Genomic DNA, 27300 nt, shown 5'->3' with positions numbered 1-27300 from the left:
TTTTGTTTAAAGCTCCCAGGGGAACATAAATTTATGTTGAAAATGAGTGGGACGCAAATAAATACATACATACACTTGCTGACAGTAACAACAAATGATACAGCCATCTCATCTACCTTCTCTGGCATTTATGGGCACTTAAAAGCAGTATGAAAAATAATAATGAAAGCAGTATGAAGACAAACAAAATGTTTGGGAATATGTGTGAACATTCTAATGTTTAGGAACAAAGAGGGGCACGAACAACACAATTTCTGAAGCTTTTTTTAAAAAAACCACGTTCAGTTTAGAGGATGGTTCGATTACAGCACCCCTTCCAGCCATTTCAATCGCTAAAAATTCAACCACACATAAATTTGGTCTCATGAAGGTTAAGAGGGCTTTCGGAGTTTATTCTTTAAAAAAAAGGTAATGAAATTAAATACAAAAAGATCTAATGCAATATTAAAAGTTTGAAATTTAAAATACCCCTCTCCCTCTGGGAAATGCAACTCGGAAGGTCTTTTGAGAGAAGTGAAAATTACACTGAACTGATGCTGAGATTTAACGAGGTACGAGCAAAAACAGGAAATGGTTGCCTTAATATTCAGTGACCCGAATTCCACTGGTACTCTTTCTTTACTGAAGACGGAAAAAGCATGAACACTGCCCAGCATTGGGAACATTTGGCATTTCTTGACTTGATGTGTTTTCATTGGCTACTTTTGACACTGTGTCTGCAGAGAAGCGCTTTTCTATTCACCATAAGCAACGCTGTGTTCTCGGCTCCCACTACCCATTTCCCTCAGATCTCTCCCCTCTCTGGTGCAGCTCAGGAGGTGGGGATGCTGACTGAAACAGCAACTACAGCCAAGGTAGGGGAGTGCAGAAAAGGGGGGCCAGTCTGGGAAGATGCCCACATACGCAAGGTGCTTTATGATTGCCAAATGGACTGTGGTGCTCTTACCCCAGCTCATGTCCTGTTAAATTTCCAGGACCAACAGGTAGGTTAAATTCTTGCAACTCCCCCCCCCCCCCCCGAAGGCTTCAATATCTGGAACCATGAGCAACTCTCAGCCCTGTCCAATTCTTTATCTCAATGGCCCACATCAGATTAAGGACACTGGCTGTTTCTACGCTTGGAAAACAGGATTCTCAATGTACACTCCACGGTCACCTCCTCGTGGAGGAGTGAGGAGACTGAGATAGCTGCTTCAACCTGGTGGATGAGTCGAAAGGTCAGTTTAAACAAGCCCCGGAAGTTGGAGCATGAAAGAGTTTGCGTTCTCATGTACAAAATGAATTCGTGTCCATCTCCAAGGCACATTATTTGACTCCTTAAGTGTGCTGAAAGCAGTGCACAGATATTTTTCTCAAAGACCTGAAATCAGCATACAAGAGTGTTCCAATCTTGCCCATGGTACACACATTCATACGCTGCCCCTCTGTGGTCAAACAAGTTTTGCCAATTACAAACCTTTTGAGCATAATTGGGGAGCGGGGAGACATGAATATAGGTGCCACCGGCTCGGACAGTGTTCTCATATGCTTCGGTTATGGTCTGTACACAGCCTTAGACTCTGCTGTGTTAGGGAAATGGCAACACTGCCTCATTTGTGGCTCACAAAAGTGTTGATCTGCCCCAATCTTTCTGGGAGGAATTGGAATTACTCTTATGCTGAAACACTGCGTGGGTATTCACATACAACAACTTTAGTTACTAACTCAAGGTTATGGCTGGCATGTGGAAGTTGGTACATGGAAATAAAAGAGGACACACCATTCCTGCAGCTCCAACAATGTTAGCAACCATGATCAACCAAGACATATATTATCAGGCCCAGGTAATTCACACTCCAAGGAGAAGGAAGTGTAGGATTCAGCCAGACATGTGCATGTTCGTGTACACACACACACACACACACACACACACACACACACACAGAGCGTACGCGCATGACACTTTTGTTAGGATATTCGCAACCACGTCTGACAACAGAGACAACACACACACACTTCCAAATTCATCACAGTCCCTGGAGCCCAACCTCAGTTTTGAAATGTCAATGCACCTTTTAGTCTCAGTGGGGCTCCGTGGGGCCCATTGGAGGTGGGTGGGGAGGGGAAGGTTATTTTTCAGTCCCAGTCCATCCCAAGAATTATCAGGTCACTTATGGATTTGTGTTCAAGCAGAAGCTGCTTTCTGCACTCAGGGAAGCAAGAGCAGTTTGCATAGAAGGTGGCTTGCAATGTTCCTGCTTGGCGGATCTCTCATGGATGAGAGGAGAACATGCAATCCCCATACTCTTGGCCTTGCGCATGCAGCTACTGCCAACGATTCCCAGTACCTCTTCATTCACATAGAAAAGCATCTGAACCAATTTCTCTTTTATGCACCAGTATTATTTTTTTATATAAAAAAAGCACAGTCCTTACAACCTCCCCCCCCCCCCCCATCTCCCCTTGCGGTATTCACATGCCCGTAAGGGATCTTCTCCTTGTTGTTGCTCAAATTCCAATCAGCTCCCCCCCCCCTTCCTTCCCTTCTTCTGTGATTCAAGTGATAACTAGGAAAATTGAAATGATGGCATAGGAAACCACAAGATTAGAGAGAGAGAGATTGGGGCGGGGGCAGAAGAAGAGGAAACGGGGGAAATAACTTGGAAGATGGCGAGAGCAGAAGAAGAGAAAACGGGGGAAGTAACATGGAAGTTGGTGAGAGCAAGAAAGGGCATAAATCAAGGATTGAAAAATAAAAGTGCGCAAGGATAATGCGTTTTATAAACACAGATAGAAACAGTTACAGCAAGGACAGAGCAGGCCAAATGGGGCTGGGGTGTGAATAGATATATCTATCTATCTGTATATATATATTTATATATATATAGATATATTTAAATTCAATGGGAGTTTGAGTCTATGCTTGGGGTTCCCCCCCCTTTTTTCATTGGTCTCTCTCTCTCTGTGTGAGCGGCTGTTTCCATCGTCTCCCCTCTTCTCCACTGTCCGCCCTCTGCAAGATTCAGTCGCTGCTTTGCTGTCTGTGTGCTGCTGGCACCGCAGCCACCTCCTTCCAGTTTTTTCTTGGCGATCGAGAGAGCAAAGGAAGCATTTGGATGATGTTGCAGCAAGGAGCAGCTCAGCAGTTCCTTTTCCCCTTGGCCCCTCAGAAAGGTCTCCCTTTTGGGGGTGCGGCCCGTGATCCTGGGAGGGAAGAAGTCAGAAGGGTGGCCTCCCCAGCCCCCAACCTCCCCTCCTCTCGGAGGCTTCATTTTGGCACTGTCACCACCAGCTGCTTATTTTGTTTTGGTTCAGACTTTCATCTTATTATCTGCAGCAGGCTTATTGTTGCAACGGGGGCTGAGACTCTCCCCCCCCCCCATTACTTCTGCATCTGGTTGGAAAGCAAGGCTTGCAACCTCAACGCCAGCCACCTGCGGCATGTGATTCGGCCGGTAGAGGTCAAACCCTCTGCAACACCCCCTTTTTGCCTACACTTCTGCAAGGTGGGCACATTTGGTACCTAGAACTGGAGCAGCCATTCTTCCTCCCCTTTGCAAGGAGGGGAGACGAAAAGAGCAAGCGCTCTCCGCTCCCCACCCAAGGGAAAGCTTCCAGAGGCTCCCTTGCCCTTGTTCATCCGCCATCGGCCAACCGCTGCTGCAGCCCCTTCCTTCAAACAGCTTCACCTCACTTAGGCAACCAAAGGGCGTTCTCCTTTCGTCTCGTAAAGTGACCGAAACGGGGGCTTTCCCTGGACAAACCAAAGATGCTTCCTGAAGCCGAGGACCCCCTCTCACAGGTAGCGGGCTCTTTCCCCTCCCGTCTAGGACGTGCCGTGGTTGCGCCTCGAAGCACGGATGGTTGAGCCAAGGGGCAGCCGCTACGGGGACACAGCCAACGCTTCCCGTTCCCCCCGCCCACCCAAAGGGAAGCTGTAGAAGAAGAGGCCAGAGGCTGCTGCGCGAGGGGAGGCCGCCGCACCAGAAATGCCCTCAGGCAAAGATTACGAGCAAGGAGTTTTTCCCCCGTTCCCCTCTAGCAGGGTCTCTAGGAGCTGGAAAGATGCTCCACCTGGATGGCGCTGGTGCTAACCGTGAGACAGATGTCTTTGTGATGTTCTGAAGTCTTGTAAGGGGAAAGGTCAAAGGAACACTGGGGCGGCGGGTTGGGAGGGTTGTCTCCAGACGGGCCTCCGGCTGCCCCGCCGCCTTGCGACTGGAAGTGCTGCTGCTGCTGCTGCTGTTGCGATGCCTGAGCCTGAGCCTGAGCCTGAGCCTGGGCCTGGACCTGGGCTTGAACTTGGGCCTGGACCTGGGCTTGAACTTGGGCTTGGACCTGGGCCTGCACCTGGGCTTGGACCACAGCCACCTGTTGCTGGGCATCAGGGATATTGTGTTTCCGCATATGCTTCATCAGGTATGTCTCCTGTAACAGAAGAGAGATGGAAAATAAAAACCAGACACAGACAGACAGAAGACAGGCAGGACAATTATCTCCTTCATACTAACAGAGAAGCCATGGGGAATCTCTTTCCAAAGAACTGCCAAGACCTATCAGTTGCCACCTGGTTTCCACACACACACACACACACACACACACACACACACACACACACACACCCAGCCAACACAGGATGGTACTTACTGAGGTGTAAGCCCGATTGCACATGGAGCAGTTGTAGATCTTGGCATGCTTGACCGTGTGGGTGGCCAAGTGGACCTCAAGAGAGGTGCCGTCCGTGTACGCACGGTGGCAGTTGTGGCACTTGAATGGTTTGTCTTTGTTGTGCTGCCGTCTGTGGGACTGCAGAGCGTGAGAGGAGAGAGAAGGGGAGTGGATTAAAGTTAGACTTCAGCCCCACTACTGATGAGTCAGAAACGAGGGTGGAGCCCAATAATAACAGTCTGGAAGGAATCTGTAAGTGGAACAAGAGGAGGAGGCCATTTTTGATCACCCCCTCTCTTCCTGTGCAACCCCAAAATCTGGTCTGGAGGGTCGGGGGAATCTTCTTGAGCAGGCTGAGAGATGATGCCGCAGGGGTAATTGCAGAAGATGGACCCCCTGCCCATTCTGCTCTCAGATTATTTAAGGGTCCCCAGACATCAGCGTAGCCAAGATTTCTTTGGGGGGGAGGACTTGGGGGGGCAGAACCAACATGACTGGTCAGTTAGCTAAGTGTTTTCATTATTTCACTTGACTGGAGGGGGGCAGCTGCCCCTCTGCCCCCCCCCCCCGGCTACGCCCATGTCCCCAGATGCAAACGCTGGTGCTTACCGTGATAAGTTCCTTCTCTGTAGGGAGGAACATGATTCTTCATATAGGATGTAGGACTACAACTCCCATCATCCCTAACCCCTGGTCCTAGCAGCAAGGAATGATGGGTATTGTAGTCCAACAACATCTGAGGGCCCAAGGTTGAGAAAGGCCAAGTTAGCTGGTAGTCACCCCAGAATTCCAAGCTCAAGAACAAGCGCTCCAAGTCTTGATTCCACAGAGGTCCTTCAAATCTCTATGCATCTGAGACTTCAAGCTTGCTCTTGACCTGACATACTGAACCTGCGACATACTCTACAGCCAGAGATTTATGCTTGCTTTGGACAGCCATACATATGCGAACTGGCCTCTCGGTTAATTGCCTTTGCACTTAAGGAACCCAAAGTGATATGAAACCAATGCAGGTTTCATTTATACTTAAGACATAAGCATGCTATTTGCTTCATTTATATTCCACCCTCCTCCGAGGTCAAGGCTGCAAACATGGTACAGTGGTGCCTCGCAAGACGAAAATAATCCGTTCCGTGAGTCTCTTCGTCTAGCGGTTTTTTCGTCTTGCGAAGCAACCCTATTAGCGGCTTAGCGGATTAGCGCTATTAGCGGCTTAGCAGCTTAGCGGCTATTAAAGGCTTAGCGGCTAAAAGGCTATTAGCGGCTTAGAAAAAGGGGGGGGAAGCGAAAAAAATTCGCAAGACTCGCAAGACGTTTTCGTCTTGCAAAGCAAGCCCATAGGGAAAATCGTAATGCGAAGCAACTCAAAAACGGAAAACCCTTTCGTCTAGCGGGTTTTTCGTCTTGCGGGGCACCACTGTACCCCCAACCCACCCACCATTACTTTCATTTATCAAGCCCTTGAAGCTCAGGGCTGTGAGACAGAAGAAGTGAGAATAAGTGACTGGACAAAGATCATAAGTGATCTCTTTGGCAGGCTGAGCAGGGACTTGAACCCAGGTCTTCATGGTCCTAGTCTGCAACTCTAACCACTATGCCACACTGGCTCTCTCTATCCACATATGTACACACGGCAGAAGCTATATTGATAAAACCTAGCTTCTTATTGTGGTGCCATGTTAAAAGACCCATTCGCCCTTTCCCTACTGTCTCTATTCCATTTCTCAGAGGCCAAGGTAAGTAATAGTGGCTTCAGAGTCTTGCTGATCCTCATCTCCTTACTTTGCCCCACACTTCCACTTAGGAGAGATCAGCTGTCGCTTAGCAGACTTTGAGCAACTATCTAAAGTTGTGCGAGTTGACTTGTCCTTCCTCCTCTTCTCTCTGCTGCCATCATGGGCGAGTGGTGTAGAATCTCTTCCACAAAGGTGTGGGGCATTGCAAGGGGGTGAAGTGGACCTAAATGCACCAGATGGCAAAGAGAGGAGAGCCGTCTCCTTTTCTTCTTGACGCTAGCATTGGCAAAGATGGGATTAGTTATATATGGTATTTCATTAAGAGGCTGCTAACTGAACCACCCGCCCTCGTTTAAAATATTCTGAAAACGACTTTGAGAAATATTTAACTTATCAGGTTAAATATGCAGTAACCAAGAAAGCGGCCAGTGTGTTGGGATTTAGCATCCAGTTTTGTTTCCTGGGCTCCAGGCCCTTCGCCTATGAAGACAGGTTAATTAAACCTTGCTTAAATTGCTGTGTCCAGAGTTCAAACTTGGGCACTTCACGAGGTTCTCCATCTACCCATCTCTTTCCCCATCCCACCCAATGTTCCTTCTCCCTTATCCCATCCTTCTTTGTTTCTCTGCTCCAAACTCATACCACATTTCAGGTCTGTTCAGCATAAAAAGGACGCAAGCACACCCTAAGCTATCCTTTCCAAAATCCTCAAGCAAAGCCTTTAATTTTTAGAATTTGTATTCTGCAATGCATGCTTCCCCCGTCCCCCCAAGCCATTAAAATTCATATGTAGTCAAGTTAAGAAGCATATTCCACACACACACACACACACACACAAACACACACACACACGGTTCACAGGAAGCAATGGCAGCTGTTCTGAATTCAGCATTCAGATTTGTCACTATTCATACTGATAGGAACATCTTAATTTTTATAGATGTAGCTATCTACCTACTCTGACAGGCAACAACCACTGATCTTCCCACGATTACTTAAGCAACCAAATCAGACTGCACCACAGTAATTGAAAAAAGCCACATGTGAACATCCTTGCCTTGTCCTTTAACAGATATTTAGACTTCCATCTCTCTCTCTCTCTCTCCCTCTCTCCCTCTCTCTCTCTCTCTCTCTCTCTCTCTCTCTCTCTCTCTCACACACACACACACACACACACACACACACATTTCTTCAGGCTGCTTATTTTGATTCAGAATTGCAAGCCTGCAGTAGGATAAAACTGGTCTGTTCCATTTATTGCACAATGTCTAGTGAACACTTCATTAATTTTATGCAATATCGGTACTAAAACTACTAATATTGGGATCAGAGAATCATAGAATCGGAAAGGACCCCAAAGAATCTCTAGTCCAATCCCCTGCAGGGCATCTATCCCATGCGGGGACTGAACCAGCAAACTTGGCATTATCAGCACCACGCTCTAAGCAACTGAGCTATCCACAAAAGCAGTCTAAACTGATTGAACTTAGGACCCACTGAGATCAATGGGAGCTGTCTTATCCCCAGCCCACCCTCCAAAAAGAACTCCAGGGATTTCAATATTTTCACAGTTCTTTTAAATTCTGATGAACGCCCCCCCCCCCCCAGTAAACAACTTCCTGCTCATTCCATGCTCTCAACACATCCCTGGTCACACCCACAGATCCTGCACTCGAGGAATGAACAGATATAGAGATGCCTTCTTTTCTAACGCTCTCCAGTCACAACTCCTTCCTGCTCTGGTTTGGAGAGATGAAGGACCATATAGTGCCATACTTCGAAAGGGAGTATGAAGCAATTTCACCACCTTACCTGCAGGTTGGAGAGCTGCGTGAAAGCCTTTTCGCACCCAGGGTGAGCACATTTGTAGGGCCGGTCTCCAGTATGAATCCTGCCGCAGAAAGGGAAAGCGCAAAGGGAAGATGAGCAGGAGAAACGCTGAAACAGAACCCTGCTCCCAGCAAGCCCTACAGATGAGCTAAGCAAGAGGTGAACTCCCCTCCACCAGGCTTATTCGTTCACTTCTCTCGTGTGAGCCCCGTGTCGCAAACCCTTTCTCCTTCGACTTGAGCTAGCTAAGGGCGGGGGAAGCATGCAAGATCGTGCAAGAACAAAAGAAGAGGGACAAGCAGCTCCTGGGCAAAAGGCAAGCTCACCGGTATCACAGTCACCCGCGGCCGTGCCAAGGGGGACTGGAGAGCAAGATCTCTGCTCAGGCCCTCCACAGCGCCCAAGGACAGGCCCACAGATCCATTCACCGGGCTTCCGAAAGAACCACCCCCAATGCCAGGCCAAAACTGCTAAAGGAAGTGGCTCCCCTTTCTTATCCAATGGAAGCTTCCCCACACCCTTGCTCCCATTCCTGTCCTCCCTCCGCCTTCCCATAGGTCGGGGCCCCTAATGACCCGTGTCTGCCTCCCGCTCTCTCTCTCTGTGACCCCCTGGGGGAAAAGTGTGGGGGGCAAGGGAGACTTCCCCAGGGCAGGCCCCTGCCCACCCCTGGTCAGTTGTCCTTTCTGCAGCCCTCACTCCATCCTCTCTGGTGGGCCGCTCCCTTGCGATTGACGGGGCCGGTCCGCCTCCCCCCCCCCGCGCCCCCCCACTCTGCATGCTTGGCGTGCGTGCTCCAAAAAGGTGCATGCTGACGGCACGGGGGGCCAGGCTGGGCCCCCAGCCTCCTTGGCCCTTACCGTGTGTGCTGCTGTAGGTGGGAGAGCTGGCGGAACGCCTTCTGGCAGTAACGGCACGTGTAGGGTTTGACCCCCGAGTGGATGCGGAGGTGCTGGGCCAGGTAGGACGTGTTGGCGAAGCTCTTGGAGCAGTGAGGGCACTTGTGCGGCTTGACAATCGCCGTGTGGAGCTTGGAGTGGATCCTGCCGAAGAGGAGGAGGAGGAGGAGGAGCAGGGGCAGCAGTTGGGATATGACCGCCAGCTGGCTAGCAAGGACAACACGAGGGACGGCGCCATGCTGCCTGGCGACAGGGGAGGGGAAACCAAGGAGCGCTCTTGCCCCCAGCAAAGAAAGAACGAAAGGCCAAGAGCGCTAGCTGCACCAGGAGGTCAGAGAGAGGAGAACCGGGCTGGCAGATGTGGGTGCTTGGGAAGCCCCGGGGCTGGGGTGGGCTTGGGGGGTAGGGGCGGCTGCTCAGGAAGTGCCGTTTGGGGAGGCTGCCAGTCCTGACCTACAGCTTTCAGTCTCCCACGGATCACAGAGGAATGCCTGTCTTGGACGGCTAAACAGCCCCCCTCAACTTGCCCCAGGCGGCTCTTTAGGAGAGTGCTAGAGAGCACACACGGAGGAGTACCTTCTGCTCAATGCACTAACGGGGGAACCACTGGCAGTCAATGTCAACGCTGCCCTGAGCAGTCTCCCCCAAACGGGCACCTGCCTCATGCGAAGATGCCGGCAGCACATGCAGCGCGGAAGGCTTCCCCGCCCTCGCGGCCCTTACCGTGTGTGCTGCTGTAGGTGGGAGAGCTGGCGGAAGGCCTTCTGGCAGTAGCTGCAGGTGTAGGGCTTGGCGCCCGAGTGGATGCGTATGTGCTGGGCCAGGTAGGAGCTGTTGGCGAAGCTCTTGGAGCAGTGAGGGCACTTGTGGGGCTTTGCCTCCGTGTGGGTTTTGGAGTGGATCTGCATCTCCGACTTGGAGTAGAAGGTCAGGGAACACATCCGGCACCTGAGACCAGGACGAGGGCGAAAGAGACAGGGTCACACACCCGTGCGCGAGGATACCTATCCACTGCTCGCTAGAAGGTTGCTGCTACCCCCAAGGGCTACCTCCTCCACCCCCAAATTCTGTTTTTCCCTAATTCAGTTTTGGTGAAGCGGATCTACAATAAGCTACACTTCAACTGGGGCAGGGGTGGGAATATTCCATCATGGGGGACGTTCTGGGTGGGCCCCCCAGGCAAAATTAAGGGAGATTCAACATAGCACTACAGGGAGAAAGGTCCGCTCACACAACGAGACTTTTCCACTCTCTCCTCCCCAAGTGTGCCCCCCCCACAAACTTGTTCTGAGAGCCCCCACCCCCAGCCTTCCAGAGCAGATTTAGGGGGCACACAGGGAAGAGAGGAAGGAAGTCCTATTGCATGAGTGGACCTCGTTTCGCACACGCAACGACTGGGGTGAATCTACCTCGGGTGATCAACTCTGCACATTAAACTCTGTGCAAACTACTCAGAAAAGTCAAATGCTTTGACATTAGCTCAGAGCAAGGTCACTGAGAAGTGTCAGAAGACTGGGCATGGCCTGGGCAGAGGTCCAAGCGGTGGACAGAGGACATGAAGGCTGCATTTGGCCCCGGGCTCCCGGCTCCCCACTCCCCTCCCCAGTGCCCTAGGATGTGGAGCTAAAGAAACCACGACACAGATACCCAGAATGGATTCAAACTGAGATGCCATGATACAAGCAATTGCTCTCTGCTCTGTAGAACTGAGTGCTGATTTTAATCAACAACGCAATCTGAATCCACGGCGTATAGTGTTAGAACAGTCACTTGCCTTTCCCAAACCAAAGAGCTAATCTCTAACCTATTCCCAAGCCTAGGTAAGCATTAAAAATTATAAGACACCCCCTCTTTTCAGGAGGAAATAGCCACAATCCCAGGACTAGAGGGGCTGCAGTTCACTTATGAAAAGGATGGCACACAAACTGCTCCTTTTCTACAGCTGATTGATTGGGGAACCTTTGGAAATCATCTTAGTACCTGGGATATCCCCTACTACTGGATGGTAAATGTTGCTTACTTACATTTCATTAACAACAGAACATATCTTTTTTAAATGCCATAATCATCAATAACAACCTAACATTTAGATAATGCACATATTCTAAAAGAACTTCACACATTGCAGGTTTTTTGTAAGATACAACAGGGTAAAGTTGGTCAGTATCAGCCTCATATTGCCAATGGGAGTGACTATGGCAGGCATAGGCAGACTTCGGCCTCCAGATGTTTTGGGCTACAATCCCCATCATCTCTGACCACTGGTCCTATTAGCTAGGGATCATGGGAGTTCTAGGCCAAAACATCTGGAGGGCCGAAGTTTGCCTATGCCTGGACTATGGCTACCTAATGAGTTGAGGGAAGGCAGAGACAAGATTTAAACTAAGGATTTCCTTATTCATAGCCCCACCTTCACCATGCAAGGGCTCAGATATGCTTTATAGGTAGGAGCACATTATTCACAAGGAAGATCACATGTTCAGGAAAGTCATGTGACCATAACTCAGACGTTCCTTCTCATTCTGCTTTGACTGGTGGGAAGAGAACTGTTGCTTCATGATATACAGGCCGCCCTTTCATTGTCTCATTCTACGTTTTATTTATTTAATTAAACGTTTTATTTCAATAAAAATATCAAAATATGTTTTTACGTATTAAAATTTTATTTTATGAAATACATGATAAAAGGAGACAGTAACAAACCGAAACAACAACTCCCATTTTAAATCCCTAACTGTCTTCTCATATGGCAGAGACAATTTTATAATAACACAGAACTCAGAGTTCATATACAGGTTTCCATATGAACCTGCTGGACCCTGAGATCATCTTCTGAGGCCCTTCTATGCATGCCTCCTCCACAAGAGGTCCAGAGGGTAGCAACAGGAGAACGGGCCTTCTCTGCAGTGGCTCCCTGTTTGCGAAATGCTCTCCCCAGGGAAGTTCGCTGGCCCTAACCCTTTAGGCACCAGGCAAAAACGTTCCTTTTTAACCAGGCCTTGGGCTGATTACCATCCAATGCCCTTTTAAAATATGTTGGAGGGATAGGGTTGCTTTTGTTTTTATTATGTATTTTGCGATTTTATATTGTGATTTTATCCTGTGAACTGCCCTGAGACCTGTGGGTATAGGGCGGTATACAAATTTAATAAATAATAATAAATGACAATAACAGATTGCATGTCTTTACGTAGTACTTTTTCAGACCGTTTGTGAAAGCAGAATGGTACTGCATGGCCCATGAGCACATGGCATTAATGAAGCAACGCTCTCTGTATTTCACTCTGCCAACAGTATCTATTGCTTGCCTTTTCGGATAGATTTTTAAATAGTTCATGTATGAACTGGCACGCTCCCTTTTCTATGCAATTAAAGCAGGGCTTTCCCAGACTGGCTAGAGCTCCAACCCCTCACCCCTCCCAAAATAGCCGCCCGGACACAAGGCTTTGGTTTGAATTTCTACGATTAACTTCTTTTTAAAAAAAAAAACAACAAAAATGTCTGGTGTCTAGTAAAATTCAACAGATGGTTTTGATTATGCAAAACCTTTTTTAAAATGGGAGCCTCACATGAAATGCCACTCTCTGCAGGTTTGAGTGTCAAGATCTCACAACTGGATTTCCTATAGATAGAAAATTCTTGTCATAGCTAAGCTGTTAACTCATTTTCCCCAGCATAACAGTCTTCAGCAACCCAGCTGAAATGGAGCTGGCCTCTAGGAAAGTTTGCATGAGCATTCCTCTGAGGAGAACAAGGGAAGGACAGAAGTAGCTGCTTTGAGAGAAAGAAGAGGGTTTTCAGTCTCAACTTTCCTTCCCAATTTTTGTTAGCCATTACATAAAAAGCTGGTCTTAAAAGCTCCCCAATTTTCCTTCCTCGGTATTCAGAAAGCTCTGTGAGGTTCTCAAAACCGCATTCTAAAAGGTTGCCATAATAATCTCTGCCTCTTAAAGCAGGCAGGATCGCTGTGCGAGATCCCGACCACACACTGCTAGAAGAATGAAGACCAGTAGAGGGAATATCATGGCAAAGTTTTCCACTTATAAAACAGTGATAGAAAATCACCATAGGAAAGCGGGACATTTCTAATCCCGTAGATGAAAAAGAATGCGCTATTACACGTACACATTTTGTTTTTAAGAACAAAGTGGGGCACTTCAGATCTTAAACAGGGAACAATGACCCCAACGTAGATATTTCTACATGTTGTGCTTTCCTATTTCTCAGCGCAGGGACCTCTGCTTACGAACTCACCCAAATCTTCTGCAAAGCCGCCTGCAAACAATTCAACATGCAGGAATGACCTCGGTCAGCCACAGGGAAGTGCTTTTGAGAGCAAGGAGTAAGGCAAGCCATGAGCATGAAGTCAAAACCAACACGCACTCCTTTGCAGCTCATCCAGGGACCACGAAGACGTTTCTCTAGCTCTCTGACTTTCAGAAAAACGTACCTACACTTAACTGGTTCTCCCCTCTAGAAGCATATGAACAATATCGAAAAATGTAAGCCTGGATACACTTCACTTGGGCTGAAAAGCTCACAGGAACATCTCCTTCTGGGAGAGTCCCTCCCTAGCTCAGTGAGGGAATACATGCCTTACATGCAAATGGTCCCCAAGTCCAACCCTGCAGCAAGGCTGAGGAAGACACAGCTTGAGATCTCGGCGAGTCAATGCCAGAATAAGCGGCACTCAGCAAGGACCTGTTTCAGGATTTATGGATCTCTATGCTGGGACTGAGAGAAAGCATATACACCCACAGCTGTCATAGTAGTTATTAACTCATACAAGCCGGAGAAGGAACATTAGTGCTGCACTGTGAAAAGGTAGCATCCTTTTCAAAATCTAATGCTCAAAGCAGCCGCATAGATCATCCTTCCAATGGTTCCATGTCCTCCGTATTTCAGAGAAGAGGCTAGAAAATTGAGCTTACTGAAATCCGACCTGGGGATTTACTGACTCAAAACTCGTGCCAAACTCAACGCTCAGCGCATACTTGGGAATCGGCAACTCTTTTTAAGCACTGAGCTCTTCTTTGCTCTTGACTGAATCCGTCTTTCCAAGCCAACCACAGAATGCAAATAGTTGCCAAAATCAAACATTACACCACATCATCAATTTCCAAGTGCTGCGGGTTTCTTGTTTGTTCCCCCCCCCCCTGCAAATGCAGAAGCTGGGGGTTGTACTCTGAATATATTCTCTCATTCACATGCATGCCTAAACAAGCTGATCTGGCAAACAAAGCTAAAACCATTTGGTAGTCTGGCAGTACCACCTTCAAACCAGTGGTGTCAAATATCCAGGCACCAGTATTAGAAACTCAGCGCCCAATGGCTCCTTAAACCAGGGTTACTGTCGCCAAAACGGAATATCTAGTTGCCATTTTGGGGCCGGACGGCACAAAAGTCGCATTTTTCAATACGACGTTTTGGTTCCTGAAATCTGTTCCGATCGTGCAGATAAAATACCGCTAATAGAATTCCGAAGGATGTGTTGCCACTGTGTGAAAACAGGCAAGATCCAAGGACCCCCAGGCATGCAGCTCCAGATGGTGGAGATGTCAGGTGCCCTCCTGGCACCCGGGCATCCTCACTTGGTCGCAAGTGGCTGATAGCTAGGTGCAAAATGTACCTGGCGAATTTTGAACGCTGCCAGTCACATGCCCACTAGCACCAGGAATCAAGCTGCAACAGGGTTCAAGAACAAGTGCCTTAAGTTGGGGAACCATACTGGGTGGAGTGGGGAAAGGCTCAGACAGCCCAAACACGCAACACCCCTTCAACAAATGCTGAGAAGAGCTGCGTGAGTGCACTATAAAAGAAGTATCAAAATGGTAAAAAGGTCAAGGGACCCCTGACCATTAGGTCCAGTTGTGGCAGACTCTGGGGTTGTGGTGCTCATCTCGTTTTATTGGCCAAGGGAGCCGGCGTACAGCTTCTGGGTCATGTGGTGAACCAGAGCAGTGCACAGAAACGCCGTTTACCTTCCCGCCAGAGCAGTACCTATTTATCTACTTGCACTTTGATGTGCTTTTGAACTGCTAGGTTGGCAGGAGCAGAGACCGAGTAACGGGAGCTCACCCCGTTGCAGGGATTCGAACCGCCGACCTTCTGATCGGCAAGTGCTAGGCTCTGTGGTTTAACCCACAGCGTCACCCGTGTCCCTATCAAAATGGTAACGGAAGCCTAAATCTCCTGCAGTTAGTAGCATTGGAACCCACAGATATCACACACAAGCATGCACTGATGACTGGAAGCAGGCCCTGAGGCTCCAATGAAAGGAGTATTAGGTGCCCTTAACACTATTCCTTCCTTCCAGCTGGTGAACTCTCAAACAGCTTGGGGACACGGCCATGTGAAGAGGAGCAGGGAGTCAATGTCAAATCAACGGAGTAACTCACACTGGATTATGCCCTCTTAGAAATTCCTCACCAAAGACTCCGGAGGAAACTTAGCCGCCATAGGATAAAGAACAGGAAGCAGAGAGTGGAATAAGTAGACTGTTCTCACAACAGAGAAATTTAATCAGTGGGGTCCCCAAAGGACCTGCATCGGGGCCTGTGGTTTTAAGCTCATTCATCTGAAGCTAGAGGCAAGCAGTGATGTAGTCAAATTTGCTGAGAACAGTAAATTGTTCAGGGTAATAAAAATAAAGAGGTTGAGAGAAATGAGAAATGTTCAGTCCATGTTAGCAGGTGGGGTGATTGCCTAGGAAAGCGATTTCGGATTGGGTTGGATAAATCAATGAAAAAGACAACTGAGGGTACAACAGTGTTGAAAATGACATTCCATGTCAGGGATCATTAGGAAAGGAATCAAAAATAAAATTGCCAATATTGTAAGGCTAGGGTTGTGATTTTTCGATTGACTTGCCTAAGATTCAGGACAAAGTGCTGCCTTTCGGAGAACCCCCCCCCAACCCTGAAGTCAATTCCGCCTTTTAAATCCTGGTAATGGCAGCCCTAGTAATGCATTTGTGCGAATCTATACAAAGTGTATACGCATGAGAGGGATATAGCACCGATGCCTCACTGCTAGACTTCCCACAAGATCAGCTGGACTAGACAGGACTTTGGTCTGATCCAGAAGAGCTCTTATGTTCGCTTCAGCACCACCATCATGCATGCACCTTCTCCTCTCAGACAGGCATCCACACTTCACTATGTGAAGGCAGCCCTCAAGCTGGAGATGCACAAGAACTGGGAAGGACCCAACAGCAATGCAATACCATATGGCCCCATGATGCTCTACGGCGAAAAAGGACAATAAAAAAGGCTGTACCAAAACTGCAAAAGATAAGACACAGCCTCACAGTGGTGCCAAGAAATCAATCTTTATCAAATATAGTTCTTGCCTAGCTCTGCAGTGTTTTACAGAAATGATTATTGGATAGAGAATGATTTCTTGGCGCCATTTTGAGGCTCTGCCTGCTCAACCCCTTCCTCTGTATGCTGCTACAACGACCTGCTTCACGACTTAACATTCATTATAAGTCCTTGGCTGCAGCAGCAGTCTGCTCCCATTGTAACTGTGGATGCTCAGAACCATCTTTCTTCAAAGTGTTTCAACAGGACGGACTTTGACACCCTCACAAACTGGACTCATTTCCAACAGAGGGGAGCATCTGCCTACACTTGATACCCACAGCTTTGGCCCAGAGTTGGGTATGGTTGAATATAACGTAACCATGTCCCATTAGGAGGAGGCAGTGACGAGAGGGCTCTGGGGAAATAGCCGTGTATGTCTGGCAACAAAACTACTCCGCCCTGCCTCATCGTAAGGACTGTATAAATGAGAAAAACCAAACGTAGCCTAGAGGATGCGATGGGTGGTAGTTACATGGCACAGAGGGTATCTGGAGCTTCTACAACTAGAACTCTTGCTGTTTCACCATGTGATGAGCTGCTGGATCTGTAAATGAAAGGGCTCCCTGGCTGCAAAGTATTCTTCGGCTACACAGTGACTTAATCCCAAGCCTTTTGTCTTCTCCCCATCCTCAGACCTCAAAGGACCACAAAAGTTGTCAGGTCCAGTTGGGACTTTGCCTAGGCCATTGCAACCTCAACTGTACACGCCTGCCCAGCAATGACGAGGTCTCAGAACTGGTCACTGATACACCAGAGACTAAAGCCAAGGCTCTGTGTCATGGTCAAGTGGGCAAGATGTCCCAACATCCAAAGCCCCCTTGAATGGGATCAAAGAGGAAGTGGCCAGTAAGAGGCTAGGTCTACTGGAATATTTTCAAGGGACCCTTCTATGAATGCACTATCAGCCTGGGTGGAAACACTTCTGAACATGAGATCTTGTTAAAAGTTCTACTGTTTACTGAATTAAATAGCTTCACGCTGTTGCCCTTTAGGCACACAGAGAACACTGGGCATCGCATTTCGCTGCCAAACTGCTGTAGGTAACTGAAAGTCTCCCCCCACCCAAAGGCTATTGCTACTATAATTGTATTCTGCAGCACCTTCTCAAGATCTGACAATCCCAAAACATCAGCGCCTATTTTTGCTTGAATAAACACTCAGAAACAACCACAGTTTTGAATATCAGTACTAACTTGAAGTGATCTTTTCCATGAACGAAACCAGAAGCTGGGAAGTCCAAGCTCTGACAACTATACCAAGTATTAACGCAGCCAGCACATCCTGCAAACCATGAAGTTCTAGGCTCCCCAGGGATCCTGGTCAACAGAGAGGAAGATTTTCATAATCAAAGTTTAGTGGAGGGGGGATATAGTTGGGAGAAAAATCAGTTACAATTGGTGGTGGAGATCTCACACCCAACACAGAATATTAGCTTATAAATTGGGCTGAAGTACTTGCTGCCAGAGATTGGGTCCAATTGGTACAGATTAAGAGAAAAGATCCAACGAACCCGCGTAGGCAGCAGTTATCCTGTTACAGCAATGCCAACCCTTTTAAGCTTCCCTTCTATAGGACAGCAGCTCCAATCTGCCACCACTACTTCTAGTCTGTCCTTGTCCCCTTAGTAGGGTCATGTGAAATGCTGCAGTGATAGTAAGTCACAAATGACAGAGCTCACCTCCTATGCGATTCTTAAAAGGTGCAGGCAGGCCTATCAGGGTCTAGCAATCCCATTGCCCCAGACTCTGAAAGCTCAATTGCGCATCTGCTTCCTTATCCCCTACATCTTACTTTGTCCTTGGTTCTTCCCTGCTGCCCCTTTTTATTATACCCAACCCATAATAGTTGCTTCCTTAAGTTGCAACTTTCTAGCCCGCTTGCTTCTTTGTTCTGTTTGCTCTAACACAAGTTTTTCCCAAACTTGGGTCTCCAGCTGTTTTTGGACTACAACTCCCATCATCCCTAGCTAGCAAGACCAGTGGTAAAGGATGGTGGGAATTGTAGTCCAAAAACAGCTGGAGACCCAAGTTTGGGAAACACTGCTCTAACCACTCCCGCCTTCCTTCCCTGTGCCACATACTCTCCCTTGATGCTGAGATATCTCTCTTTTTCAGTAGCCCTTTCTTCCCGCAACTCCAAGACTTCTTTGCTCACTAGGCCATTCCTCCCTTACCTGCTCTTCCCTCAGCCTCTGATTTCTCAATCCATCACCAACTCTGCACTCTTCCATCAGCCACTTTGCTTCTGGGCTTCCTCTCCCTTGACCCCTTTCACCATTCTTCAGCCTGTCCCTCAAGGGCTTTCAAGTTTTTAACCCAGCAGAATTGGCAACATTCCCCCTTTTTAACCAAAGTTGGGCTGAAAACATTCTAATGCCTTTGCTCCTTGAATAGCCGGAACGTTGTCAATGAGAATGTGCTGTGCAATCACACCTGATCATCTGATCAATGTCAGAGGCTCCATATTTTGTACTGCACTGGAGCAAGGAGTAAGAAGTTTCTTTGGTAGAAATGACAAATACTGAAGAAACAATCCATTTTATTCTGAAAAGCAATTTGCTTCTTCAACACTCCTAATAAACTACTATAAGCACCTTAAGAAACTACAAGTTGCCGCCTTGCCCCAATGTAGTCGTATAGTTTTGCTGGATTATGGCCACAGAGGACAAGCCAAGCCATTATCATTTGGAAACACTTGAGAGACGCTAATAAGCAAACTAGGACAGCAGCCCTCACCAGCTACAGAAGTCAACAATGGAAGTAAAAGGATAGAGTGCCAGCAGCACAAATTCTGCTTTGAATTCAGTCGCAAAACTAACAGGGCACGGAAAAACAGAACTAAGAACACTCCTCAGCACAAGTTCAAGACAAAATGAGCTGGCTTGTACCAATGCACCATAATGATCCTGGATTCCAGCAAACTATTTAATGCTACTTAGTAAAAATAAATATAGTATGCAAGACCATCTTACATACATGGAAGAGAACCCTGTAGTACAGACAGCAAACACCCCCACACAAGCACAACCTGTTCAGCCACACCACATGTTACAAGAGCTCGGCACAAGAGACAACTGGAATTGCTATTTGAGAGACAAATTCCTCAGAATTACAGAACAGTCAGAGCAATAGTTCAGCTATGCCAATATACTGAAACTACAAGTATCAAATATTCAGAATCCACCCTAGGACAAAGAAAGTATGACTATTCGGTATCTCATATTTACACAAGACTTGCAGCAGATGGAATTAAAGGTGCTCTCAGCATAAAATTATAGCCCCAGGCAATTTGCACTAGCCTCTCAAGAGTCCAATACTTTATTTTAACAATGAAATATAATCCTGGGAACTGAGGGCAACTTGTTTCTGTCTGGGCACCTTCACTGGCAACAAACAGACCAATCAAGCATTAGAAGGACACAACCATGGTTATCAAGGAAATCAACTTCCCAATCTTTTCCCATGGTCACATTTGACTTCAAATCTCCATTTAGGCTGAGATGTTAAGCTTAAGCTAAGGCACCCAAGACAATAAGGAAGCAGCCCCATGATTTCCTTCTTTAGCACATTCACTTCCAAGAGACTCTTTTACCAGTTTTGCAAAGAGGTACGAGAACTCCAAAATCTGCAGATACTTTCCTCCTGGTCTGGTCCCTAACCAACCTAGGGTGTAATCACTAACAAGCCTGCTTAGAGTTCTGGCAAAGGAAAACTCTGTATGTCAGACACTACAACCACCATTCAACACGTTAGCATGCATTAGCATCCATCAAAGCTAGGAACCTCTACTCATGATGTATAGACAAAACTCGTTTTGCACTAAACAAACCTTTGCACTCAGCATCTGTGGCAGAAAAACTTAAGATATTACTAGCTCTCTAGGTACCCTCCACCCCCACTGATCTGGGCAAACCCCTCATTGAAGTATGAAATCTATGAGAAGTAAAGTGGGGTTTAAAGTCCTGTTTTAGCTCATCCGATTGAGGTCAGTCCAGATATTGGTAGCTTTGCCTCCCCAGCCCCCAATCCTCTTTCTCCACTTCCCCCTCCAGTTTTTCCTCCTACATCTCTGTTTTATAACTTTTGTTGTGTTTTGGTTTCTAATGGAATGCATAGCCTCATGTTCTTTCTCCAGTTAAGGGGATGTTAAAGTGATCTACAAAAGCTTTGTTTTACCCCAGTTCTCCTATCACAAACTTGCAGCAAAGGAAAGCCCAAGAAACCTTAGACCAGAGGATAACCTCCTGATTCTTAGCATCTCCCACCATCTTAGAATAGGCAACACCTGTGCCTTGGGTTCTTTTCCCTTTCCAATTCTTTTGTCTTTCTCTCCTGAAGAATATCTACCTTTTAGTGACAGATGCAAAAAACAACCACCACCCCATGGCATCCCCTATGAAAGCCTTATAAGGGATGCAATGCATTTCTGGCATCTATCGCTGTCCCCAACACATTGCTTCTTCTCATTCCATATGTCCTGATCCTCTAGAGATCGACTCAAATACTTGCTGGTCCTATCTGAATGCTGCTTCCGTAACTAATCTTTTATTTCTGTAATTAACTATTTATTCAATTATTCCAGGATTGGTTGCTCATCTTGTTGCTAATTCCAGAGTGGCCCTTGAGCCATGCTATGACTTTTGGTTCACGAGCCAAACGTGTGTTCCTCAAGACCAGACAGGTAAGCTTTTCTCTGGTGTCCCTCATCTAACACTACCGCAACTCTTTATTTCCCTTCTGCCAAGACCATGATTAAACCAGAACCAATGAAGTCTAAAATTCAAAGTGCACACTAGCTGCCCATATGCAACTTTGAGCCCCATAACCACACCTGTATGTCTTGCCATCTTTGTGCTGGTCTTCATCATCCTCATTTGATAACACAAAAGGGTCACTCATCTCTGGCAGGCCAGATTCCTGTAGCCGCTTCTTTTTCCGACCACGAGGAGCTTTGGGGGTTATACCTCCAGCACCACCGGCTGCCCCACCCTCCAAAAGAGCTGTGGCCCCCTTCTTGGAAAGGTCGGGTACGACTTGGAGAGTTGCCTGGGAGCCAGGGGGAAGCGCTGAGACAATCATTGGTGCAGAGATGGGAAAGGTTTGCACGGAAGAGGCTGTGGTCACCAGAGACCCAGAGGGAGAAGTGATCACCAGGCCGGGACCTGCAATCAGGAAAAAGGGAAGGGTCAGATCCCAACTCCATCTTTCAAGATGTCCAAGGAAAGGAGGACTTGCACATTTAACGGTTCTGCCACATAAGGCATTCCATATGCTGCAGTAATTAGAGTCGGACTAGGACTTGGGTTGCTGCGAGGATAAAGGGGAGTGGGGAGAGGAAAAGCACTGGATGTTGGGTTTCAACAAATCTCACCACCACAATGATTGCGGTGCTCTTTTTTGGCAAGCACGACAAATGGCCAGCATTTATCTTGATTAGGGCTGGGTGATCTATTGATATATCACCCCAAAACCTGTTTCAAGTCCATATCATGATACTGGTTTCATTATTTTGGACCTGGCAATATATTGTGAATCAGTGTGTGTGTGTGTGTGTGTGTGTGTGTGTGTGTGTGTGTGATGCAAAAATCACAATGTGGGGGAAACCGTGCAGCCAGCCAATGCCTCTACATTGCTCCATTCTTATTTCAGACACCAATATATCAGTATATTGCAATGTTTAGCTGGTGATATATCACGATATTGAAAACTAGATTATTGCCCAGCCGTGCTCTCAATTGTGAAGCTGCAATGGTAGGTGGAGATCGTTTGCTGGTGACCTCCCAACCCTGCCCAGCTCCAAAGCTGAGGATGGCTGTGGATTGTTGACAGCTGCATGCCAAAAGAACCCAAAGAGCTTGGGCAACCCATGGCCTAACTAGGACCTCCTTTTCCAGGCTTTTCCTGCTTCTGGGCAGGAAAACTGTATAAGGAGAACTTGACATTGCTGCCTGAGAACAGTTGGGCTGACCTTCAGAACTGAGATGCAAACTCCCCCCTCCATCCCCAGCCAAATAGGCGAGAGGCATGGAGCTGGTGAACACAACTTTTGTAGACCTCTGTGCATATGATACTTTGTGCTTCTCAGAGGAAGGGTGTAATAAAGACACAAACAACCTACAATATAGTCGTACCTTGGATCCCAAATGCCTCGTGAGTTGAACGTTTTGGCTCCCAAACAGCGCAAACCCAGAAGTTAGTGTTCCAGTTTGAGAACGTTCTTTGGAACCTGAACGTCCAGTGCAACTTCTGCGGCTTCCAATTGGCTGCAGGAACTTCTTGCAGCCAATCGGAAGCCGCGCCTTGGTTTCTGAATGTTTAGGAAGTTGAAAGGACTTCCGGAATGGATTCCGTTCGACTTCCGAGGTACCACTGTACAGGACCGAAACCGAGACATTCATCTAGCAACAAGTAGATAGTTAGGTATTTTATGGGACAGAAGCATTCAGGCCATACTGTGCGTTCGGACAGCATGCTCTTCTTTTTCTACCATCTGAGACAAGGATTAGCCTTGCTCTTTGACCAAGAATGGCCCAAACACAGTTTCTTTGAGCTGCACCCCTCCACTGCTACGGCACCCTCCCAATCCTCTCACCTGTTGTCATGAGCCCAGCAGATTGCACAGGCACCACAGTGATGTTCTGCGTCACAGAAGCCTGACTGTGTGGAGTAAGCTGTTCTGGCTTGGTGTCAGAATCCATAGAAATGTTGGTGGGAAGGGCCACGGAGGTGGGTACAGTCAGTAGGGTGGGATAGTGGGCAGGAGCCAGACCGCAGCCCTTCTCTGAGGGCAAGAGCTGCTCCTTCATCTTGTTAATGAACATACTGTTGTCAATCTACAGCGGGAAGGAGGAAAGGGGAAGAGTTTAGAATAGCTACGGGGTAAACACTGCATGAAGCATGTTGCTACTTGGTTACTCCTTACCTGTCCTGAGACTGTGGGCACTGCTGGCCAAAAATATGGAGAGGAGTTGAAGTGAGATTCTTCCATTCTAGCTGGGGGAGATAAAAACAGAGAAGGGTTGATGTTAAACCAGGGAACCTTTCTACGTTACTACTGAGACACAGCGACTTTCTTATTTCAAGACAGCCCCAACTCTACTCCTGACACTCCATGACCTGGCTAAGCAATTTGGGGGCTGCTAATATGCTCTGATGTTCCAAATTATCCAAAATTTTCACTCTTCCTTCCAGTGCACTGCTTTGGGGGTTCTCCCAACATCCGCCTGAGACAATTTTGGAGGATGAGGAAGGAGGGTGAAGCTCTCTTAAGCTAATAGGAGTTGTTAGTTGAATCCCACCCATGGGCTTCATAGAAAGATGAGAATTTTGTGCTACTCAGACCAACATGGCAGGCGCGGGGGGGGGGGGGGGAGGGACCTTCATGTTTCTCTCGCTTTTCTCCTGAAAATTTGCCCAGATGACAAAGAAAATACAGAAAGGGAGATGTTGCACAGATGCGCATGGTTGCAATCTTACCAAAATCTTAAACAAAACGAACACCTTCCTTGGTGCAGAACTTTGGATGACAGAACTGCAGAACAATCCCTAGCAACTGAGGACACAGGCAGCAGATAAAGAAGCCTGCATTTCATCATTCTGAAGTCTATTAATGATTGCTGAATACTGGAAGTTCGAAAGAGGTCTCATTCGCTTCAGCCCATTGGGATGCAATGAGGTGGGGCCACATGGCCCAAATGTTCTGCTGACTTTGCTCAGCCAAAGGATACGTCTCTTAGCTCTGAATCCTCTGAGATCAACAGGACATAAAAAAACATTTCCCCTCTCCCAGATGTGTCAACAGAACGCCAAAGTCCTGGGTCCGGGCTCCCTGTTTGTAGTCACTCCCATGCTGCTAGTACACAACTCTCTAAAATAGGATATGCTTGATTAGTGCCACCCAATCTTAATTTTTCCTTCAGTCTGGAGGCCTTTGAAAAAGCCTCACTGCAAGAGCTAGAGTATTAAAAGAATATCCCAAACAGAACATGCAATGGTGATTTTTTTATAAAACACAACTGACATCCTTAGGTATGTCCTGGGTGTTCCACCTCATCATACACCCTTTACATTGTATGACAGAGCTGCCAGGAAAATGTTGCTTTATTTTTCTTAAAGCCATGTCCAGAGCCACCCACAATCATTCATGGTTATACATCTGAAATGCATGGCAGTAGAGTGTTGCCAAGAAATCATGTTAGTTGAGCCTTAATTTAAGTAGGAACAACAGCTAAGGAAAGACAGTTTTACAGAATTTTCCAAAATAAACATGGAGAAAATGTGAGTTTTACACCACAGCACAACTTCCACAATGGAAAGTTTACTCAATATGATAATGCCTACATATTTTCTAATACAAAACATGCAACACGGGCCTCCCAATGACCTCTGATGAACAATGGTTGCAATCCTATGCACACTTTCTTGGTGGTAACTTTAGAATGGGATTATATGGGAAAGTTATTTCTGTTGTCAAAGATAGGCCAAATAAATCTTTTTCTCACCTCCAGTCACCCATTAAGGGATACCAGTGCAACTTTAAAGCAAAACAAACTTTCCAACCAAAGTTTGTATTTACTGACAAAACAGATAATTTAAGAACAATCTGCAGAAAGACCACATTAATTACTAACATACTGTCACATATTCAAATTTCATTCACCTCCAACTTATAATTACAGAGCTCCCAAGGGTTTCCATCAAAGGATTAAGTATGGAGCAACAAAGCTATTAAGAAACATTATTCTTGATATCACTGACTGTTCAAAGCAAACCAAACTTATTGGGCATGCCTCAGGAGGGCGTGTTTAATTTTTCAACTTTCAAATTCAAAAAATGAGGGGTGCTAAAAAGCTGCAAGGACCTGGGAACTCAAAATATATTAATATATTTTAGTTTTGCCTGGAAAGTAGTAGGTGTGCAAAATTGTATAGAAATCATTAAAAATGATTGTCAAGCATTCGCAGTTATATTACCTGACATTTTCAGAAGATAAAATAAAACAAATGTTTTCAAAAAGTAATTTAAATGTTGCCCTATCACAAAAATAAATTCCTTGCACCCAAGAACTTATTTTTAAGACTCCTCACTAAAGAAATTTGCAAAAATTAAGTTTCATCTCCTAAAATGACATGCCCTAATGACTCAGGCTGGACCATAAAGTACTATGGACAATTAAACAAGCTACAGAGAAGGGATAGTACCTTATACAGAAATAAGCGTACTCAATTGCCATATTTCAGGGGCCTAGCTACTAACATCCGATACATCAATACAGATTGCAAGCTAGGACCTGTGCCCCGGGAAAGGCCTAGAGAGCAAGATGAGGTGCTTTTAAGGGCAGACTCCAGCAAAGGAAAAAAGAAACAGAAAGTTGCAGATACAAACACCCTGCTTACAATTCAGATTGTGGGGGAGCAAGAACTCGTATATTGCAATGCTAAGCTATGTTTATCCAGCGTTAACTATAAAAACATTAGGACCCCCACCCCAGAACATACAAGAAAATATAAAAACAAAGCAGCAACTTATCCAGTGGGCAAGATCCACCTACTACAAGACCCCTCCTTTCTGGAACTCTGTTTTGCCACCTGCTCTCAGGTAACCCAAATGCCCTCCCTGCACAAAACCACAGCAGTTCAAGAAGTCACAGCTTAGAAATGGAGTGAGGAAGATTTTTTATCAGCATTCGGAGTGCGGCCCGCAGAAGAATTGCAATGCACTTCAAAGCTGTACACTGAAATAAGAGGATAATTTGGTGGGGAAGGATATGCAGCCCTTGGCCCTGGGGGAAAAGCGAAAGGAGGAACCCATTTAAGCCCATAAGGAAAACTCCAGCAGATCAGGCTATGGGCCAAATGCCTATACAGTGGTACCTTGGATTACATACGCTTCAGGTTACAGACTCCGCTAACCCAGAAATTGTGCTCCAGGTTAAGAACTTTGCTTCAGGATGAGAACAGAAACCGTGCTCCGGTGGCGCAGCGGCAGCAGGACCCCCATTAGCTAAAGTGGGGCTTCAGGTTAAGAACAGTTTCAGGTTAAGAACGAATTAAGTACTTAACCCGAGGTACCACTGTAGAGAGCACCACTAGCTGGGCATGAAGGCACGCACCCCCTACCCACTATGCTGTCTGTCTCCAGCTTCTGGCGTTCAGCAGGATGCTGCCTCTGACCATGGAGGTTCCACAGGGGCACCGACCACCTCACCCTCCGCAAACCTGACTGAACCCCCGCCCCCCTTTTGAAGCCCCCCAAACCGCGATGCCAGAAGCGGCTCCCTTCTCCCGGTCCCCGAGCCCCCAGCCCTTCAGCAACCCGCCCCGCCGCCTCAGAGAACCGCCAAGGCGGCGGGGCGGGGAGCCGTGGTCGCCCCCCGGCCTGCCAACCCCCCGACCCCCGGCAGCCCCCCCCGGCAGCCCCCTTCGCTGGCACTGACCCCGCCCGCGGCCCCTCGCTCTCCGCCCTCCTGCCCGGGCCGAGGCAGGGAAGAGCGGCCGGGCCGACGCGGAGTCCAGCGGCGCACGGGCCGCGAGCTGAGGTGGGGCAGCCCCGGAGCCACCACCGCCGACGATGCCGCCTCCGCCGCCTCCTCCTCCCGCCGCCGCCGCCGCCACCGACGCTCCCGCGGACAGCCAGGCGGACAGCAGGCAGCCCTTGTCTTCCGTTTCCGGGTGACCCAGCCCCGAGAGGGCGCCTTGCCGAGGGAAGCCGCTCATGCTTTCCCGCCCGCTGCCCATCGCCCGGCTCCTCCCGCCCGGCCCGGCCCCCGGAGGCAGCGCCCCGGCTCTGGCCCAAGTGGCGGCAACGGCAGCCTCCTCCTCCTCCT

General features: G+C 47.6%; 1 protein-coding gene across 6 annotated transcripts; it reads right to left on the bottom strand.

Moving 5' to 3' along the window:
* Positions 1-355: 355 nt before the first annotated feature.
* Positions 356-27300, bottom strand: ZNF384 (zinc finger protein 384). 6 transcript variants are annotated; one of them, XM_028711520.2, is made up of 10 exons: positions 26911-27300; positions 23398-23468; positions 23068-23308; positions 21307-21637; positions 17670-17792; positions 9836-10060; positions 9074-9256; positions 8196-8274; positions 4627-4785; positions 356-4407 (listed from the first exon to the last, which is right to left on the bottom strand). In XM_028711520.2, the coding sequence occupies exons 1-10, from the start codon at positions 27209-27211 to the stop codon at positions 4030-4032; spliced, it is 2091 nt and encodes a 696-aa protein (XP_028567353.2). In that variant the 5' UTR covers positions 27212-27300; the 3' UTR covers positions 356-4029. The 6 variants fall into 6 exon arrangements, with proteins under 6 accessions (XP_028567353.2, XP_028567357.2, XP_028567356.2 ...); XM_028711524.2 differs by having other exon boundaries at positions 23398-23464; positions 26911-27042; XM_028711523.2 differs by lacking the exon at positions 26911-27300 and adding an exon at positions 23952-26661.

The sequence above is a fragment of the Podarcis muralis genome, chromosome 17 (genome assembly GCF_964188315.1).
Source record: "Podarcis muralis chromosome 17, rPodMur119.hap1.1, whole genome shotgun sequence".
Classification (NCBI taxonomy): Eukaryota; Metazoa; Chordata; class Lepidosauria; order Squamata; family Lacertidae; genus Podarcis; species Podarcis muralis.
This window is presented reverse-complemented; position numbering and strand designations above follow the sequence as displayed.

Excerpts from the sequence above, each read along its gene's own strand:
- ZNF384 (XM_028711520.2), bottom strand. The coding sequence starts at position 27,211 with ATGGGCAGCGGGCGGGAAAGCATGAGCGGCTTCCCTCGGCAAGGCGCC. Across the intron at positions 23,469-26,910 it reads AGCGAGGGGCCGCGGGCGGG|CTAGAATGGAAGAATCTCAC; the intron begins GTCAGTGCCAGC and ends TATCTCCCCCAG. Across the intron at positions 8,275-9,073 it reads CACCTACAGCAGCACACACG|GATTCATACTGGAGACCGGC; the intron begins GTAAGGGCCAAG and ends TTTCTGCGGCAG.